Source organism: Sebastes fasciatus, chromosome 3, assembly GCF_043250625.1.
Source record: "Sebastes fasciatus isolate fSebFas1 chromosome 3, fSebFas1.pri, whole genome shotgun sequence".
NCBI classification, from domain to species: Eukaryota; Metazoa; Chordata; class Actinopteri; order Perciformes; family Sebastidae; genus Sebastes; species Sebastes fasciatus.
The window spans coordinates 42,165,791-42,186,649 of NC_133797.1; the positions used below are offsets into that span (position 1 = coordinate 42,165,791).

At 43.2% G+C, this 20,859-nt stretch overlaps 1 protein-coding gene across 1 annotated transcript; it reads right to left on the reverse strand.

Annotated features, from left to right (window-relative positions):
• Nucleotides 1-669: 669 nt before the first annotated feature.
• On the reverse strand, nt 670-16,561 carry LOC141765206 (ectonucleoside triphosphate diphosphohydrolase 7-like). The gene is made up of 14 exons (XM_074631258.1): nt 16,336-16,561; nt 14,967-15,068; nt 14,667-14,849; nt 12,513-12,718; nt 10,448-10,598; nt 9,837-9,940; nt 9,595-9,654; nt 8,634-8,782; nt 7,699-7,865; nt 7,095-7,296; nt 6,224-6,343; nt 6,048-6,133; nt 3,773-3,934; nt 670-1,880 (listed from the first exon to the last, which is right to left on the reverse strand). Exons 2-14 carry the CDS (start codon nt 14,972-14,974, stop codon nt 1,664-1,666), a joined length of 1,815 nt encoding a protein of 604 aa, XP_074487359.1. The 5' UTR covers nt 14,975-15,068; nt 16,336-16,561; the 3' UTR covers nt 670-1,663.
• Nucleotides 16,562-20,859: the final 4,298 nt, after the last annotated feature.

Below are 20,859 nucleotides of genomic sequence, written 5' to 3' on the forward strand. Positions count from 1 at the left end.
TTGCATCACGCTGACATCACCTCACACTGAAGTGCAGTTTTTAAATCACGTTTGGGGCGTGAACATTTCACGAGTTTTAAGGTGAGACAATAAAGTGACAGCTTCTTCTCTCTCTTGTTGGCAGGTGGGAATGTCATGTTCAAACCTGTTACCCGTCACCAGATGAAGATACTCAAAGGTCACATGAGCATGTGGAAGGGAGGGATACATGTGTGAGGAACAGATCTAGAGATGGAGATGCAGTATAATGTTTAGGATATACAAACTTTGGCAGGTAAAACAAAGAGGGAGGGAAACCTGAATGGTTAAAGGTGCTAAATCCTAAAATTCAGAGCGTTGATATCCACCTTATTCTTATCCCCCATGATGCCTTGCGTGAATTATGGGCGCAACTTCCGGCGCGTCGTGTCACTGAACCAGCGTTTTCCATGGTAACGCTACGCTAATCGTCTCTCCTAGAGCGATTGTATTAATAAATCTAGTAAAACGTGTGAACGCCAGCTGTTACAGCTCAGACAGGATCATGTGATCAGAGCTCTGCCTTGTGGAGGGATGGAGGACCACCTGAAGACGTGACCTCAGAGAACCTACACTAGAATATTTAGCTATGTTACTGACTCAAATCAGAGCTGATGTCCTCCTGGCTCTGATGTCCTCCTGGCTCTGATGTCCTCCTGGCTCTGATGTCCTCCTGGCTCTGATGTCCTCCTGGCTCTGATGTCCTCCTGGCTCTGCTGTCCTCCTGGCTCTGATGTCCTCCTGGCTCTGCTGTCCGTCCTTTTAAGGACCCGATTTCTCTTCTCCGCTGCTCTTTATAACCTAACCACAGAGTAGGATACAGGTTTTCCTCCGTTGGCTTTCAGTCCACTAAATGAACTGAGCTCACATAACTTAAAGGGTTAATGGTGGTCTCTTCTAGTTCAGGCTTCTCAGCCACATTCTTCTGGATTCCTCGTCTGTAGGTCGGCGATGGAAACTGTTCCGATGGTCACAAGAACCATCCCTTTTAGTTTTGCATGTTCAATAGTCTGTTGTTGAAGCCACAGATTTAGCTCTGTCTGGTTGTTAGTACAGGACAGAGCCACAAGTACCAGAGCTCCACAAGGACATTTTAGAGAATGTAAATTTAACGTTAGTTAAGGGGGGGGTTAGCCTCTACGGTTAGCCTCTATGGGACTAACTAGCTCACTGCTGCTTCCGCTACCTCACCGGAAGTTGGACCCATAATCATTTCCACATAATAAGGTGAATAAGAATAAGGTGGATTAGAATCAGTGGCGGTGCCTTCAGGCAGCTTCTCCTCCTGGATGCTCTTCAGAGTGTTCTGTGTTCCTGTGATAAATGACCTCCGTCTTCTCGCTCAGCAGTCGATCCACTGAATCCAGGTCCGGCCCAGAGCCTTTCCTGTCTCTGTCTCTCTCTCTCTCTCACTATCAAAGAAAGCAGAAAATGCCCCCAAAAAATATTCTTTAAAAACCAGTTCCAGTCTGAGATGGGCTGTGGGTTTAAAGCTGCTGGATCAGACGATGTGCAGACCAGCTGGTCTCTGTACTGGGATGTTTCTCCTCATCGGTGAGTCATTGCCAGGTTCCTTATCGGTCCTTCGTACTCACGTTCTTTAGTTCATCGGTGTGGAACCTCCATCCCTGTCTCTCTCTCTCTCTCAGGGGAGGAGGGCCTCTCCCTCTTCGACCCAGAGCAGGTTCAGGGCCTCGGCCTGCCGCTGCTCCCGCTGGTGGATCCTCCGCAGGCGCATCATGTAGAGCAGGATGGCCAGCACCACCACCAGGATGCACAGAGAGAACAGGTGGTGGTTGTAGACGAAGGAGGAGCGCAGCCAGCTGGGGTGGCTCTGACGCAGCGTCTCCTGCTGCAGGTCCCTGGAGACGACACCGACACACACACACACACCGACACACACACCGACACACACACCGACACACACACACACCGACACACACACCGACACACACACACACACCGACACACACACCGACACCGACACACACACACCGACACACCCACACACCCACACACACCGACACACACACACACACACACACACACACACACACACACACACACACACACACACACACACACACACACACACACACACACACACACACAGTGTTTCATACAAATAACCAACTCAGGCTGATCCGTACTGATGAACACGAGAGCAGGAAGGCTTTTCTGTACGTCACATAAATCAGACACATTTATATTTACTGTGATGCTTAAAGGAACGGTGAGTAACATTTTGAGTCTATTAGCAGAAATGTATGTAAAACATGTATAATAATAATGCTGAAAAATAAGATCTATGCAAATAATATAAATGCATGCATTTATTAAAATGCATGAATAGTGTCAAATAAGAATATTAGTTTAATTGTTCTGTATAAATATATGCAGTGTTATTGCAAAGCTGAATTATTGTACTGTAAGTCAGTATTGCACAGTTGAAAATATAATCAATTATTCAATTCAATTCAATTCAATTTATTTTATATAGCGTCAAATCATAACAGAAGTTATCTCCAGACGCTTTATGGGGGTTATTATTATGATTATATTATGGGGTTATAGCTATATATATATATTATATATATATATATATATATATATATATATATATTATATATATACACACAGTATATATATATATATATATATTTATTACACAGCGTTTCTGATTGGTCAATCACGGCATTCTGCAGTCTGTTATTTTTTATAACAGACCTTTGCTACGTATAGCAGTCTGTTGCTAGGTATAACAGACCGTTGCTATGGGCACAGTTCTGATGTCAGACTCTGGAGGACTGTTTTTGTGTCAAATTATTGATTTCTTCAGTAAGTAGCCGTGTAATAATCGGGATAATGTACAGCGAGCGGGTCATCGTTGTGAAATAAACCCCTTCAGACGCGAAGCATCGCTCTGTCGGGGATTCTTTAACACCAATGACCAGCTCGCTGTACATTATCCCTTACATATATATATATATATATATATATATATATATAAATAAAGTATACAACACTTTACAATCAAATGAACATGTCTATTGTTTTGTAGACAAGACACGGGTAGATTTGATCCTACATACAATCTACTTACTATAAATTGATGATGTTTGTATGACAATAAAGTGGAATAAATGAACTGTCTGTCTTAGTTTGAGCAGTTTACAGTAAATGTTTGTAGCGGTAGTCACACGGAACTGACATCGGAGCGAATCCATGAGGAACACAGAACGCCGTCGCACATCGTCAGTAAGGTCAGCTGTCGGAGGGTTTATGAACCACCTCCACTCCATCGGGTAGGGAGAGGGTGGAGGAGGTGATAGAAGATGGACAACTAGTGTTTATTGTTTTAGAGGCTCATCAGCTCTGAAACTGTCTAGAGGATTTTGGTTTCTTGGTTTTTTGTTTTTTTTCTGTGATATCCCTTGTTTGATTTGATTAGTGTTTCCTGTTTTAGTTTGATATACTCAACCTGTGTGTCATGTCTTGTTTTACTTCCTGTCTTAGCGATTGTCTGCCCCGCCCTGATTAGTTCCACCTGTGTCTCCTCATCCTGCTCTCCTCAGTGAGTCAGTTCATCGTCGCTCCTCCTGTGATGTGTTTCACCCTTCAGAGAGTCTTTCCACATTTTGCTCCTTGTGACTTAACTCTGTGGATCAGCTGTTTGGATGTGTGCGTGTGCGTGTGCGTGTGCGTGTGCGTGTGCGTGTGCGTGTGCGTGTGCGTGTGGTAGTGATGGAGTTACCTGAGAGGCAGGAAGCGGGTTTTAAACAGGATGGCTCCCAGAGTCCACTGGACCTCCTTGTCATAAACCAGCTGGGCCGTCTTCAGACTCGGGTAGTCGGCGGGGAAACGGAAGCCGGAGTGCAACACCTCGTACATCCAGGCCGACTTGAAGCACTGATACCTGGGTGAACGAGAAGGGAGGAGTGGGGGGGGGGTTTAACAGGTGTTTATTATGTAGATGTCTGTAAAAGGACAGTGAATATAAAACAGCTGCACTTTAACAGTTTCAGTCCAACCTGCTCCACCTACAGGCAGGACAAGTCTTTTAGACCCTGGACACCTGCAGGCGCCGAGTGGACACGCTGCAGTTGTTTTTAAAAAGCTGCTGTTTGTTTGTGGTGTTAGATGTTAAAATAAGAACTAGAGTAGATTTTCTGCTGAACTCTGGGGACAGTTTGCTCTGCTAGGCGTCAACGAGGACCTGGGAAGTTCAAATCAGTGATGCAGGTTGACTAAGTTCTGTCTTTAGTGCTGAATATGTGAGCTATGAACTGACTGAAACATATCTGTTGTTCATTGGTAGAACTGTTTGACTGTTCCTCTGGTAGATTAACACTCGGGCTCAGTTGTCAAGCTAAAGTGTTAATTGTTAATAAATCAAGTCTCTTCCAGAGCTCACTGTTGAGTCTGGTTTACATTTAGAAAGACAGAAATCACAAATTCATTTACAGAATCTTTGCTGTTTTACCGCATTTAGCTAAACGGAGTTTCTATTTGAGTATTTCCCATCCAGCGGAGGTCTGAGTGACGCAGCGATGTGCATCTTTATTAACTGTGTTTTACTGACAGGTGGCTCGAGTATCTAACTGAAAGGGAAGGAGGCTCTGTCTGTTCGTCCGTCTGTCCTTCGAGTTTCTCGACAACCGTTCATCGGATCGACTTCACACTTGGGGGGTGTGTTGCTGAGGACCTAAAGAAGCACAGTGTCCAGTGTGAAGCTGTTTGGATGAGCGGTTCTCGAGAAAGCTGCAAACAGCAACACCGGAGGCCAAGTGAAATGGGTGAACAGGCTCTGCACTGGCTCAAACCGAAATCACATGAATACACAAAACCAGCAGCTATTTCAAAGCTTCCTTTGCCTGTAGGTTGTGATGTTATCGACACGTCTACATGTTCAGGACTAAACTGCTGCTGCTACTCTCCTTTCAGTCTGACAGTGACTGAACAGCACCACACGGTGGAGAATCTGCAGCCTGCTAAATGTGAGTTTGTGACTAAATCTCATGCTTTACATCTCCTCTGTAACTCGCTGTAACGTGTGACAACACCGGTGTTACCGATTACTCGGGACATTTTACTAGAAAAGATGACGGTCAACATGTGTAGCGCTCTGACTCTGATCTCTACCGCCGGGTGGCGGTGTGTCTGGACTCTCCGGTCCAGCTTTCACTGCGGAGCCGCAGGGGTGTACTCGGTGCCGCTCCGCCGTGCACACCGGCTGTGACCGCTCCGTCCTCCTCGAGGCCATTACCTCATTAACGTCATGGTTCTCTTAAAGCGTTGGGATTAAATCTGAAATATTGTCAAATAGGCATGTTTGCTTTTCGCTTCGACACCAAATCCTCCGCCATCTCTCGGTCTGTCAACTCTCTCTCTCTCTGCGTGTGAAATGTGACTCCTGCTGCTCTGAGCTGAGACTCCATACAGAGCAGATGCATTCACTGTCAGTTTGTAGCGTCCGTCGTCCGACTATCTGTTGATAACACGGCGCTGATACGCCGTAATGAACTAAATGGGTTTTATATCTGTAAATAAAGCAGAACAACGGTGGGGGGTGGGGGGTACGTAATGTAATCGGTGTGTTCCCGACCACCGTGTAACTACCGCGACAAGCCTAGCTCTAACTAGCTTATGTGTAACTTGGTGACATCACCATGTTACGGAAGAAAAGGCGGGACTTCAATCAAGGCCTTTCAGGCAGTTCAGGAGCGGTGTTTCTGTGACGGGGGTGCGGGGGGACAACGACGACTCCGTTCGTGCATGCGAGCGAGCGTGCGTGCGTGTGTAAGTCATTCAGCATGAAAAATGACTAATAGATCCTAGTCGACTGAGACCAAAACGACAGATCAGTCGACTGATGGACTAAAAGGGAACGGCCCTAGTATCTAGCATGAGAGGCAACGAGCACCACGACTGATCAGAGTCAGAAAAGACTAAAAGGAAAGTTGTGCTTCATGAGAGTCTGGATGAGGACGGAGACAGTTGGACGGAGACAGTTGGAGAGATGAACTTACTTGAGTCTGCTGATGTCGGCCTGCTGAGAGAACAGCTTGTTGTCCAGACGCTGTTTCAGTATCGACCACTTGGTGAAGCAGTAGTCCTGCAGAAAAACAAACAATCCTCAACTTTCTATGAACATCAGAGAGTCAAATGAAATTCTCCAGCAAACGTTACTGATGAAGAAACCCACCATAGCAGCTCTGGCGTACTTGTGGCTGTCGTAGCCTCCTCCCAGTCTCAGCACGTCCTCCATACAGTAGAAGAACTCTGAGAAGCCGTAGAACTCACTGTTGCTGAAGTTGATGGGAGCCTGAAAATAAAAAAATGTGGCATTAAAAGTTTATTTTAGGGCAATTCTGCTGAGTGAAGAATCAAATCCAGCTGTGACTTCAATATGAGTTAACAAATCCTCATTCAAATACTATTTAAGAATGCATTAATGAAGCTAGTCTGATCCATCCATCCTCTGAATGCTCTAGGTCTCTAGTCTGATCCATCCATCCTCTGAATGCTCTAGGTCTCTAGTCTGATCCATCCATCCTCTGAATGCTCTAGGTCTCTAGTCTGATCCATCCATCCTCTGAATGCTCTAGGTCTCTAGTCTGATCCATCCATCCTCTGAATGCTCTAGGTCTCTAGTCTGATCCATCCATCCTCTGAATGCTCTAGGTCTCTAGTCTGATCCATCCATCCTCTGAATGCTCTAGGTCTCTAGTCTGATCCATCCATCCTCTGAATGCTCTAGGTCTCTAGTCTGATCCATCCATCCTCTGAATGCTCTAGGTCTCTAGTTTGATCCATCCATCCTCTGAATGCTTTAGGTCTCTAGTCTGATCCATCCATCCTCTGAATGCTCTAGGTCTCTAGTCTGATCCATCCATCCTCTGAATGCTCTAGGTCTCTAGTCTGATCCATCCATCCTCTGAATGCTCTAGGTCTCTAGTCTGATCCATCCATCCTCTGAATGCTCTAGGTCTCTAGTTTGATGATGATACCAATATGTGTGTTTCTCTGTGTGTGTTCTTCGTCTATGGTGACAGCTTGGTGTTGGAGGTCGGTACCTGGTAGACGCCACCCGGTGACATGGTGCCGTTGTGGAGGCCCAGGAAGGGTCGTACGGCCTCCTGACACTGACTCCAGTCGCCCTGACCCCTCAGGTACAACGTGTGGTTGTCCCTCACGACGGTGTCCGACAGGCCGACCGGCAGACACGGATCCAGGTACGGTTTGTCCTCACTCAGGCCCGTCTGTGCAGTGAGAAACCTGGACAGACGGGAACATGGAGAGTTCAGCATTTTACAATCTGTGGCCTCATTTTAGGCAATAATCATCAACATAGATATTCAAATAATCATCTACTCAGCTACAGCATCTCTATAGGATTTAATTAGCACATGAATTATTGTAATTACCATAAACAACAGACTGCCAGTACTGAACGGCTTGTCAGCTATATCTTACATCATGTACCACCTGGGTAGATTACATGTTTACTGTTAGAAAGCAGCCAGAGGGCGCTGCTGTCCTCTCAGAGGAAACACAGCTGACGGTTTGGACAGGTGTTGGGATCAGTAGAGTGCTGATGGAAACATCTAAACATCTGTACACTAATAATACAGCTGGCATCAGCTCTAAACCAGTCCTACACAGTGTGTGAGTCTGAACCTGTTCTTGGCCAGCGTGTTGTTGACCAGCTGGTCCTCGTAGCGCTGCCTCGCCATGTTTCCTCCGAAGCCGAGGAACGTGGTGACGTAGACTCTGTAGACGTGCTGCGTGTGCTCCACATCGCAGCCCAGATTAAACTCAGCGAGGACACTCTTCCCCGCTTCCTCCTGAAAACACATGACACATGACATCGCTGCAGACCCGACCGACACAAGAGCTCCACATAAATACAGCAGGGAGAGGAGAGGGATCTGCACTACTCCGTTCCTACCAACATCTTTATTTCATTTTTTTTTTTTTAGATAAATACATTATTCGATTTCATAGAATTTTTTCTCTCATTTATCATTTTATTTTCTATTTATTTACTTTTGTTACATTTTTTTATTTTATAACTTTTTTGTTTTATTTAGTTATTTATTTATTTTTTCTCTTTCCCCTTTGTGTGACCAACTCGGGGTGGGTTGTGGTCCTTTTTCTGTTTCTATTTCATGTCACGGACACGGAGTTATGTTCTACATTTGATAAGATGATCTTTGACATGTCTGCAAAAATACAAAATAAAAAAAGATTTGGAATAACAGAGCTGGAGCAATTATTCCATTAATCTGCATTTGTTTCGCTGATTAATCATTTTAGTCATTTTTTAAAGCAAAAAATGCAAAATATTTGATGGTTTAAAACACTCAAATGTGAATTTACTGCTTTTTATGGTCTCACATTACTGTAAACTTGAGTATTTGTTTTGTTTTGGACAGTTTGTCGCACAAAATCAAGATATGTTATGACTCTGAGATGAGCGTTTTTAATGAATCATGTGTTATAGACCAAATGATTAACCAAGAAAACAATCTAATGCAGAATGAACAGAAACATTCTAGCTGAGTTGTAGAGTGAACTCCTCCAGTAACAGACGTCTCACTGCTCTTCCTCACCTCTTGTGGTGAACTGAAGGTGATGGCGCCGGGCACCTCGTAGGCGATCTGCAGCGAAGCTCCGCCCATATCCATGATGCCCACCGTGCGCCGCCTGCTGATTGGCTGCTGGTTCTGAGACCCCGTTGTCACCTCGACTGTGGCGTCCTCTGAGAAACACGAAGGAATGATGCTGTTAATATAATATTCAGCTTTTTGTAAACGAGTAGTTAGTGTCAGTTCAGATCCGTCTTGTTAAAGGGAGAGTTTGGATGTTTCTCAGTGTGGTTGTATGAGGTTCTTCTCCATAGTCAGTGTATTACTACAGTAGATGGCGGTCAGGTAGGACAGGAATACCAGAACGGGAGCAAAGTAATGTACTAACAGTCCTTTCTGACGGGGAACTGAAGCCCTCATCTATGCTCTCTTCAAAGCCACCAGGCTCCATTGACAAAAACAGTAATTTTACCTCTCAGAATACGGGAGTTGCTGTTCTACCGCTGTTCTACCGCTGTTCTACCGCTGTTCTACCGCTGTTCTACCGCTGTTCTACCGCTGTTCTACCGCTGCATCGATCAGTTAGGTTGTTGGAATTATTGTGTGACTTTGGTAAATCCAAACGAATCCTTTATAACACACAGTCACACAATAACAGAAACTAACTAACCGATGGAGGAGCGGTAGGTTTTGGTGCTTCACTGGAGTTTGTGTTGGAGTCTGAGTCTGAACAGAGACACCGACCCGCAATGATTTATACCTGGAAGAAATTACAAACAGTCTCTTTAAACTGATAATGATTTTTTTTTAGATGTCTAAAATGTGTTTTTCTGCTCCCGTCCACAGCAGGACATCACTTTTCTCCCGTGCTGGTACTCCTGTCTGTTTCTCCATCTACTATAGTAATACACTGACTATGGAGAAGTGTCTCATACAACCCCACTGAGAAACACCTGAACTATCCCTTTAACACTTCAACACTCACCCTCATCAGCGTGATCAAAGCGGCCCAACACAAAGTTAATGCCGATCCAGGCGTACACTCCTTCAGGGTGGAGAGGCAGCAGGAACACGTCATCAGAACCACGACGGGGAGACACAAACACAAACAGACAGGAAGCAGTTAGAGATGAGGATCGTTCCTGTCGTAGTGAATGTTCTCTTAATTCAGTTCACATAAACTCAAACCAGCAGCAGCAGCTAACGGCATCGCAGTCAGCATCTCACCTTCTTGTTTCCCAGAGATGACCTCAGCGTGGGAGCGGGAAAACAGGAAGTCAAACTCCAGGGGAACATCAGTGACCAGGTCCTCCAAGATGTCCGCCTGCTGGCTACACACAGAAAACAACAAGAACAAGAAGAGTCACTTCTTCTCTGATCAAAACTAAACTACCAGCTTTAAATCTTTAAATGCACCGATGAAGACGAGGGAAATCAAACTGGATATTACAGAAAAACAGACGTGCTTTAAATACAGAAGAGAAGAATATACGTTTCTATAATTATACTGCTTTATACAGTCAGTTACCAGTTTATTAGGTACACCTAGCTCAAGCTAATGCAGTCTAATTGTATTACATTATACTTTTGTCCAACCCATTTAGATCATTGAGGGCAGGTTATGTAACAGAAACACCTCTCTGTATGAGGCTGCAGTCAGCCTGATCAGGCGTTGCGGTGATTCTCTGCCGGGTCGGGGAGCGTCACGTTAATGGACCATTAACTGCAACGATTAATGTCTTTTGTTCCCTTATTGAACGTCTAAATCTACAAAACCTGAACACGATAACCCTCATTTAAAGTGTAACCACAGACTGATGCTGCTGTCCTCTGTGTACCTGTCCGGCAGCAGCCTCATGCCAGCGGTGCAGAGGATGTAGAGCGGCGTCTCCTTGTGTTGGCTCTTGGGGACGTGAGCGGCGGCGAAGCTGAGGAGAGGATGGAGGTAGTCGCTGGCCAGCGCTGGTGTGTTCGCCAGAGTAGAGATACCTGAGGGAGACACCAGAAACACACACACACACACACACGCACACACACACACACACACACACACACACACACACACACAGACACACCTGTTAGCACAAGAAGGAACACAACAAGAGTAAACACACAGCTCATCATGTAGAACATATATTCTAACAGCAGTTATTAAGCTGCTCTCACGCCGGTCGTTAGGTTCATTTGGTCCTAACCAAGGGGGGGGAGGGGAATATACATTTAGTTCCTGTTCACACTGACTTCTTACCAACGAACCAAGAGGAGTAAACAGGAAGCTCTACAGACCGACCGGTAACTCTCTGATTGGACTGTTTGGTTGATCATCAGGACCCACGAGGGGAAATCAAACTCACTTTAATGCTTCTGATGTTTATATTTATGTTCTCTGGTGTCACAAAGAGCTCACGAAGTAATAACTGACTGTAAGCATTATTAATAGGTCATTATTAGACTCCAAATCCACCATATGTTATGAATAATTACAACCAGGTCATGATGTGAGCGTAAACCTGAGGGATTGTTGTCACACCCTTTAATGGACTTAATGAACTGACAGAGGAGTCGGAGACGAGCACAGCAGCTTTAACAGCTGTTGACCTGTTAATCAGGGAGAATACCTGCGCTGACGTGCACACATGATCATTTGCATAAATAGGTTACTTATTCAGATCAATAATAAGATTGCTTCCAGGACAGATTTCACGATCAGCAGATGGATTTATTATTAGTTTTTAAACCCTGTGGTTGGTTCCTTCTCTCTCACACCACGAACCATCCGCACCAGAGACCCACCTCCTCAAGCGCTCTCGGTTCGGTTGTTTAATCGTTTGACAGCTTTCACACCCGAATGAACCGTACCAACCAGGACAACAGACCGGAGTTTGTTTTAACCGAACCAAACAGGTCAGATGTGAAAGCATTATTATCAGCCAGCCTGGGTGCTGGTTGAAATAAAATGACTCTTCAATTCCCAAAACCAATTATCATGATTGCAAGTATCTGACTGATTATGATTATAACTGTGCAGGTCACACGGTCAGTCCTGAAGCAATGTAAGAGAACAGGTTCTTCCATTAAAGGACGGTACACTCCCAGGGTTCAAAGTGCCACGTCACTTTGAACTGCTGCTCCTGGACAAACCCAATCTATCTGATCTGTCTGCTGGGAATGAGATAAAACTACAGATTGCTCCTTTCTGCTGGAAGGACTAATTACTTCAAATACTAATATTGACAATCTTCTCAACTCCACATGAAACACGTTAAGTTAACCATACAAGGAAACAACCCTTCTCCTCTCGGGTTCCAATGAATGCCCCGTTCGATCTCTTTCACACACTCTGTCCTTCATTGTTACCGGCTGTGAGCCAAAGGGACAGACGATGATCAGTAATGATCCTCACACTGGCACCAACATGTTCAACAACACTGTCTGCATCTCAAAGGCACCATTGTAAAGTCACACAATTAGAAAACAGAGATTCTTTTCTGCCCTTTTTAACACTCATTCTGCTGCATTTGCACGACACATAGTTATAGTTTAAGTTTGATTTTAAATGATGAATACTGAAATGAAATATATATATAAAGAGCGACTGAGTTGCTGCTTTTGTCTTGGCTGAGTCTTGATCCATTTCCTTCCCAGAATGCACTGGTGGATAGAATGCACAAAGGAACTACAGATGTCCACGGAGGACTGTAGAAACATTCATGCATGAATATACAGATTTAAATCCTCAGAAAGCCAAGAGCCAAGCTTTGTTTGTGTGCAAGACACAACAGCAACCAATCACATCAAGATGTTAAACATCTCTCCTACTTTAACCAGAACACACGAGATAGTTTCATAAAGAGAAGAAGAAAGGAGTGATGCCATGTGACAGACCGATCTCCTCTTCCTCACCAGGTTTGATCTTCTTGACGACTGCTTTGCGGTCGCGGTCCTTCATCTGTCTGATGTCCAGCAGGGTGTGAGGGTTCCCGTTGTGGGGGGGCCAGTAGTACACAAAGACCCGAGAACCGCTGCTGCCGCAGTCCACCACGATCCCGTAGTTCAGAGTCGGGTTGAGGACGTCGGTGGCCTCCATGGACTCATCCATGGAGAGGTACCTGGAGGAGAAGGAGCACAGGAACACGATGAGGTGAAGAACATGCTCCATGTGTACTGTATTTAACAGAATGAATGGTTTCATTTTCATGTCTGGCAACAGCTTTGCTTCCCACGGGCTACACCAACACACAATATTCACTGTGCTTTGGATGAAGCTCTCGGACATACAGGAGCTGTAAGACCTGTTGAGATGCAAAAAGACTAAATGTCCATAGCAACGTCCTCCTGTCAGTGCAGGTCGGATTAAATTAAACGTAGAAAACACAAAAGCTACCCAGAACCTGTTATAAGGAAACAGCGAATCAAACTACAGAGTTCCTTTTACTCTTACAGGTCCTCTCTGTAACTCTATCTGTCCTTGGTTAGAAAACACCTGCAGTCAGTCTCACAAAGTGACTTTCACTCTGACCCGTCTGGCTTCAAACAGAAATGAGATAACTGTTCTTACAGAGCTGGTTATCAGCTGGCTCGGTTCACCGACAATGTTCCAGTCAAGCTACAAATGTTTCCACGTTCACATGACGGGTGGAAAACAGCATCTGGTCAACATGAGTCAACGTTATCAGGTTTTTTTAGGGCTGTCAATTGATTAAAATATTTGAATCGCAAATTAATCACACATTTTGTATCTGTTCTAAATGAACCTTAAAGGGAGATTAGTCCAGTATTTAATCCTCTTATCAACATGGGAGTGGACTAATATGCTGCTTTATGTAAATGTGTATTTATATTTATTATTGTAAATCAACTATTAACACAACACAATGACAGATATTGATCCAGAAACCCTCACAGATACTGCATTTAGCATAAAACAATATGCTCCGATCATAACATGTCAAACTGCAGCCCAACAGGCAACAACAGCTGTCAGTGTGTCAGTGTGCTGACTTGACTATGACTTGCCCCAAACTGCATGTGATTATCATAAAGTGGGCATGTCTGTAAAGGGGAGACTCGTGGGTACCCATAGAACCCATTTACATTCACACATCTGGAGGTCAGAGGTCAAGGGACCCCTTTGGAAATGGACATCACAGTTTTTCCTCGACAACATTTAGCAGAAGTTTGGAGCGTTATTTATTGGTACCAATGGATTCTTTAGGTTTTCTAGTTTCATATGATACCGGTATCTTCAGCTTAACTTTAAAGCTGAGCTGCTACAGCCTCCCAAAGATCAAGTGTGTTAATGTGTTAAAGAAATTAGTGGTGTTAAAACAAATTTGCGTAAACGCGTTATTATTGCGTTGACTTTGACAATAATAAGAGATACAGTATGTCTTAAATGATGACTTTGAAATTCGTATTCGAAGTGCCGCCGCCACACATAAAGACCAGATGAGGTGGTTCGGCACCGGAAAACCTTCAAAAGAGACGTGCCGAACCAGAACCAGAACCAGAACCAGAACCAGGTCGATATGCAGGAGGATTTAATAACTAAACGTTTACTGAAACAAAGGGCAAAAAATGGGGAATTCAATAAAACTACATTTAAGCTGAAACAAAAGAAAGCTGCAGCCTCACAGCAAGCTGCCAACTCCTTTCCCCCTCCAGTGATTTGACCTTCTCAGCTCCACCTAACTGGAACCCAGTAAGACAGAGCAAACATCCAAATCACAGAACAATGAACATACAACATCTCCAAGTGACTGCTGACATCTCAACGGGCACCCATCATCCATACTAATGAGAACACCACATATTATAGAATGTCATTGACTGCAGAACCGTCGTATCTTCCCATCCTGACCGAGCCCAGCCCCTCCCTGCTAAGACAACATGATTCATCAGAATTATAATCAGGCCAACCTGCTTTGTTTGACTGAGCAGCTGATCAGCTGATCTACCCCGACCCCACGGTTCAACCTTTCTGCACAGCTCCAGCATAACGAGGCCTAAAGATCACGTTGGTGCAGAACTCTGGAGCTGGTTCTGACATTCACTCACTTGTTGACTTGGGAGCCGGGCCGTCGCTGCCCCGGGCCCAACAGCTGCCTCTGGTAGGTTCCCAGGAGGAGGAGGGCGGAGGTGATGAAGAGCAGCAGCAGCAGTCTCTGCCTGGGAGCGCAGCCCAGAGACAGCAGGGACACGCTGCAGTACCAGGAGGCCGGCAGGCAGGAGAACGTGATCCTGAGGAGGAAGAGCACAACGAAGAACTATAAGAATAAACGGTGCACATCATGAAGCACCAGACCTCAGGCCTTCTCCACAACAACGCTCTCATAGACGCCGTTATCACTTTATTACCTTGCCATATGTCCCGGTCGGCAAAAATACAAGATGTCACCGTCGTCACCTCATGGTGCCTGCCGGGCCGTCTGATTAGGATCCTGTCCAAAGGTCTTCTGCCTGAAGGGAAGAAGAGGGAGAGAATACTGCTCAACAGCTCTATACCGTCACGATGAACAGATTACACACACTAAAGATTAATCAGTAATGAAAATAATCATTAGTGGCCGTCACTATCATTGTACTGTGTGTATCTGAGTATCGTCATAGTTAGTTACTTATTGTTTATTATTGCTGACAAAAATTTGCCTAATTTGTTTTGCAGTTTATTTGATCGATGCAATTTCACAACGGATTCAATAAATGAAATCATCACTCTAATCTACATATACAATGAGCACACTTTACTTTATAGTTTTATCTATATATATACTCTGTTCTCCCCTACAGGGAAGATACACCGTTAACGATCCCCTGCAGGAACATGTGGTCGTTACAGCAGCAGGACGGGAATGCAGATAAATAGAGAAAGTAAAATGAATAAATAAATAAGAGGTATATAAAACTAAAATAGGAATAGAATACAAAATACAACTATACAAGGGAGACAACAATTACAAAGTAGATTCAGAGTAATGTGATTAATGATGCCAATATCAGTGTGAAACATTATAATATAGCATAAAGGTAGTAATATAGTATAACAACATATATAGGTTTATTACAGTAATATAACATAGAATAGAATATCACATAAAGGACGTAGTATGGGTATAACATAGTACAGTAAGATCAGATCAGATATTCCTTTATTATTATTATTATTAGAGATGTGCAGTGTTCAGCAGCAAAAACAAGAAGCATCAGCTAACAGTAAAAAAAGAGCTAAACAAAATATGAAGCATTTAAATAGAAGGAAGTATAACAATAGGAGCAGTTTATACAGTATTGACAATAAACACACTATTAAGTGGAAAATGATATTGCACAGAGAGAATGAATGAAATTCCACCTGAATATATATATCAGGTTACTGTCAGTGTTTTGGTGTGTATAATATATAGTAGAGAATAGGTTTAGTATAACAGAGTAGATGAACATGTAAGAACGGTTATTGTTATTGTGATATGTGTGCAGTATATTTCATATATTAGCCAGCTGTGTTAACTACAGGCCAGCAGGAGAGAATCTGGATTATATTCCAGTTATAGAACATTAATCTGCTGCATAAAGAACCCAACATCTGGAAGGCTGGACAAACACACCGATATATGTTACACAGATAACATCTGTTACACATCTGTTATCAGCCGGTCAGTAGCAGCCCGGTTAAAGCCCGGTTAACGGTCGGTGTGTTAACGGAGATCTCTGTCCGGTAGAAACGTACCTAGTTGAGTCTCCGGTCCTCCATCAGACCGGCAGCGGAACCAGAAGATCCAGAAGAACCGAGGATTGAATGTTTAATCAGCTGTCTGCTGAAGGAGACTGATCTGATCTGATCTGGAGGAGGAGGAGGAGAGGAGAGGAAGAAGAGGAGAGGAAGAAGAAGGAGGTTAATCTGAAGAAGAGATCGGAAATCCAACACACTTCCGGTCGGCCCGTGTGGCTACGTCATCACATACGTATCTAGGCTGGTCTTTTAGTACTTCCGGAGTGGTTAAACTGAGGTACTGCAACTTCCGGGTCCGTCACGTGATGCCAATGGGCCCAAAAATACTTTTTCACATAGACTATCATCTATATATATATAGATGATAGTCTATGATATTCTATTCTATATATATAGAATAGAATAGAATAGACTATCATCTTTGACAGGTTTGACCAACCAACCCCCCCATGAGCTCAGCAGAGAGCCTGGGTCCTCACTCACCAACACCAGTGCCCCCCTCCACACCTCCCCTCCTCCTCCTCCTCCCCCCAGCACCCTTCCCCAGGAGGCAGCAGCAGCTTGCCCCCCCCATACCTACCCTGAGGATCACAGCCCCAGCATGTCTTTTACACCTGGAGACATTGCAACATCCACCATGATCATCACAACCAGCCAGGTGAGGAAGCAGCTCTCAAAGATCAGCGTGAACAAATCAACCCCAGGGTGCTCAAGGCGTGTGCTGGGGAGCTGGCAGCAGCGTTCCAGCACCTCTTCAGCCTCAGGAAGGTGCCCCAGCTCTGGAAGACCTCCTGCATCGTCCCGGTGCCCAAGAAGGGACACCCCAGCACCCCCAATGACTACAGGCCAGTTGCTCTGACGTCACACGTCATGAAGATCTTTGAGAGACTGGTTCTGCAGCACCTCAAGCCCCTTGTGAGCGACTCCCGGGACCCCCTGCAGTTTGCATACCAGGAAAACATCGGTGTGGATGATGCCATCACCTACATGCTCCACAGAGCCTACACTCACCTGGAGAGGCCGCACAGCACCGTAAGAATCATGTTCTTCGACTTCTCCAGCGCCTTCAACACCATCCTGCCACTCCGGCTAGCTGAGAAGCTCTCAGTGATGCAGGTAGACCATGGCCTGGTGGCCTGGATTAAGGACTACCTCACCAGCAGACCACAGTATGTCAGACTGCAGGGCAGCCTGTCAGATGTGCTGGTGAGCAACACCGGCGCCCCCCAAGGAACTGTGCTGTCTCCCTTCCTGTTCACCACCTACACCTCCGACTTTCGCTTCCACTCGGGTACATGCCACCTACAGAAGTTCTCCGATGACTCCTCCATCGTCAGCTGCATCACAGATGACAACGAGGAGGAGTACAGAGCCCTGGTGGAGAACTTCATAGGGTGGTGTGATAACAATCACCTCCAGCTCAACATTGGAAAGACCAAGGAGCTGGTGGTGGACTTCCGGCGGAGCACGAGGCCCCCAACTCCCATCACCATCCGAGGGGAGGAGGTGGAGGTGGTGGACACCTACAAGTTCCTGGGAGTACACATGAACAGTAGACTGGACTGGACTGATAACACCAAGGCCCTCTACAGGAAGGGACAGAGCAAACTGTTCTTCCTGAGGAGGCTCAGGTCTTTTAATGTATGCAATAGGCTGCTGCAGATGTTTTACCAGTCTGTAGTAGCCAGTGTTCTCTTCTTTCTGTGGTATGTTGGGGGGGTAACATGAACACAAGGGATGCCAACAGACTGAACAGGCTGGTGAGGAAGGCTGGCTCTGTGGTTGGATCTGAGCTGGATGATCTGGAGGTGGTGGCAGAGGGCAGGATGAGGAGGAAGCTGGACGCTATCCTGGAGAACCCCTCCCACCCCCTCCATGATGAGCTAGTCAAGATGAGGAGCACCTTCAGCCACAGACTCATCCATCCTCGGCACAACACAAAGCGCCTGGGTCAGTCCTTCATGCTGGTAGCCATCAGGCTCCACAACCAAGGCTGACCCCCATATGACAACTATTAGGACTCTAAGAACTTTAAACATGCACTATCTACCTTTTAACATGCACTATCTGGCGCACTTTACACTCACTTTACACTATACATCCTATTTACCACTTTATTGCTGACTGCACATATGTACATATTACATTTATTTATTGCACATTCTACATTTATTTATTGACGGACTGTACACACTATGTTCACCCATTCACTCTGTATCTTTTATATCTCTATTATTGTTTCACTCTGTTTGCTGATGTTGCTGCTTTGACACCTGAATTTCCCTCCAGGGATTCATAAACGTTCATCTTATCTTATCTTATCTTATATACTGTATATAATATAATATAATACACTATCATTGACTATCATAGAGTATCATATATATATATATATATATAATATAATATAATAGACTATCATAGACTATCATATATATATATATAAATATATATATATATAATGAAACAAAACCAACATCAAATAATAATTAAAAAAACACTATAAAATAAAAATAAATAAATAATAATTTAAAAAAAAGACCACCCGAGAATATGACAATAATTTCACTTAAAAACTTTAAAGATATTGCATACATTCATTGTTTTCATTGCTTTTTTGTTTTGTGAGGAAGAAATTGTTGACAGATATAATTCCATTTCTTTCATAATAAAAGAAATTAGGCTTTTTTTGGTAAAGTTACGCTTGTGAATGTGAAACTTCGCGAGAATTAAAATTTAATTAATAAGAAAAAATGCATTAGTCTTTGTCACTGTAACCATAGCAACCAAATATAATATTTCTATGGTACAGTGAAAAATCTGAGAAAATCTTAACAAGTATATAATTATTGACATCTTTCCACAATTCACATGTAAATTTACAGGACCAGAATAAATGAGAGCGAGTTTCAGGATGTGATTCACAGAAGGACCAATTTACATCTATATGTCACTCTTTAACTTCTGTAAGAAATGTTTCACTGGATAGAATCTGTGGATCGACTTAAAGGACACCTCTTTCACCTGATTTGTTAGAAGGAACTTTTGCGGTAAGGACCAAACTTTCTTCCAGTCAATATCACTAATAAGATTAATAAATATATATATATATATTTTGTTAGTGATATTGACTTAGTATTATATATATATATATATATATATATATATATATATATACACAGGGATTTCTGTCTGTACGATATCTGGGAACTTGCCTAGAAAAGTGTAGTTTTGTATATATATAATAGTAAGTCAATATCACTAACAAAATTACTCCAATAAGATATTGCTGCCAGAGTAGAAACCGTGCTGTCCTGGCTACGTCATCACGTATCTAGGCTGGACGTGAACGTCTGCTGCGTTCAGGTGCTGTAGGAAGAAAAACAGAACTACACATGATGACTTCATAACAAAAGTAGTGGCATATATCTACACTTTGTAAAGTATCTATAAACACTATTTAGATAGATAGTTAATTCTTTATTAATTGTTAATAATTGGTTTCTGGTACATCTATCTATGTTTTGATTTCTTAAAAGTTTACAAATAATTTGGTAATCACAAACAAATACTTAATATAGTATATAAAATGTTATGTGTGCAACAATAAACTGTTGATAAATAGTATAGTTATCGTCTCTCATCAGCTATGCGACAATATAACATTTCTAAACTAATTATTTCATATTACACAAACTAATGATAAAATAACAGAAATGTAAGCATTAGTAATAATTAGTTAACATTCTTAGTTATCATTTCATTGATTGTTAAGAGTAAAATAACTATTAACTAAATTTAATTAACCATCAATTTAACATTTCTAAATAATGGTTATTATAAAGTGTTACCAACTCTTTTTACAACGGCATATTTGGGCCATTGTATGTACTATATATATATATATACTTTCAGAAGCTACAACTGCTACAATGCTGATGCAATTTTGTAAAATGTGGTAATTTGCAGGGATTATGCATTTTATTATTGACTGATCAGAGGTATCTGTGTCATATTAGGACGACACATTTTTCGGTTAATGGCTAATATTTTGTAGAATTATTTCCTTATCCCGGTAAAATGTACTACTACCAGATAGATAGATAGATAGATGGATAGATAGATAGATAGATCGAAAAGCTGTAGATGATTTGCCAACTTCTAGAGTTTATGATTGTCACTAGTCCCTTCATTCAGGCCGACTATAACAGTGAACATTATTATGAGTAAATAGATAGGAATTAACAAGGCCAATGTGAATATAGTTCCATCTTTCTTTTGTTTTCTTGTACTGTAGGCTTTCTGCAAAACATTTTAAGTCCAAAGTTATGTACATTTTTGTGGTTACAATTCATGGATGCATGAAGTCACAATTCCAATGTGGGATGTCCTGTTTAAAACACTTCCCGTACATACATGTGACCTGTAGGAAAAAGACATGTCAACTGCTACTTTTTTAAAGTTTAGTTTATATATATATTGTTAGAAAGGCCTGGACTGTAATAGGACTATGATAATTGA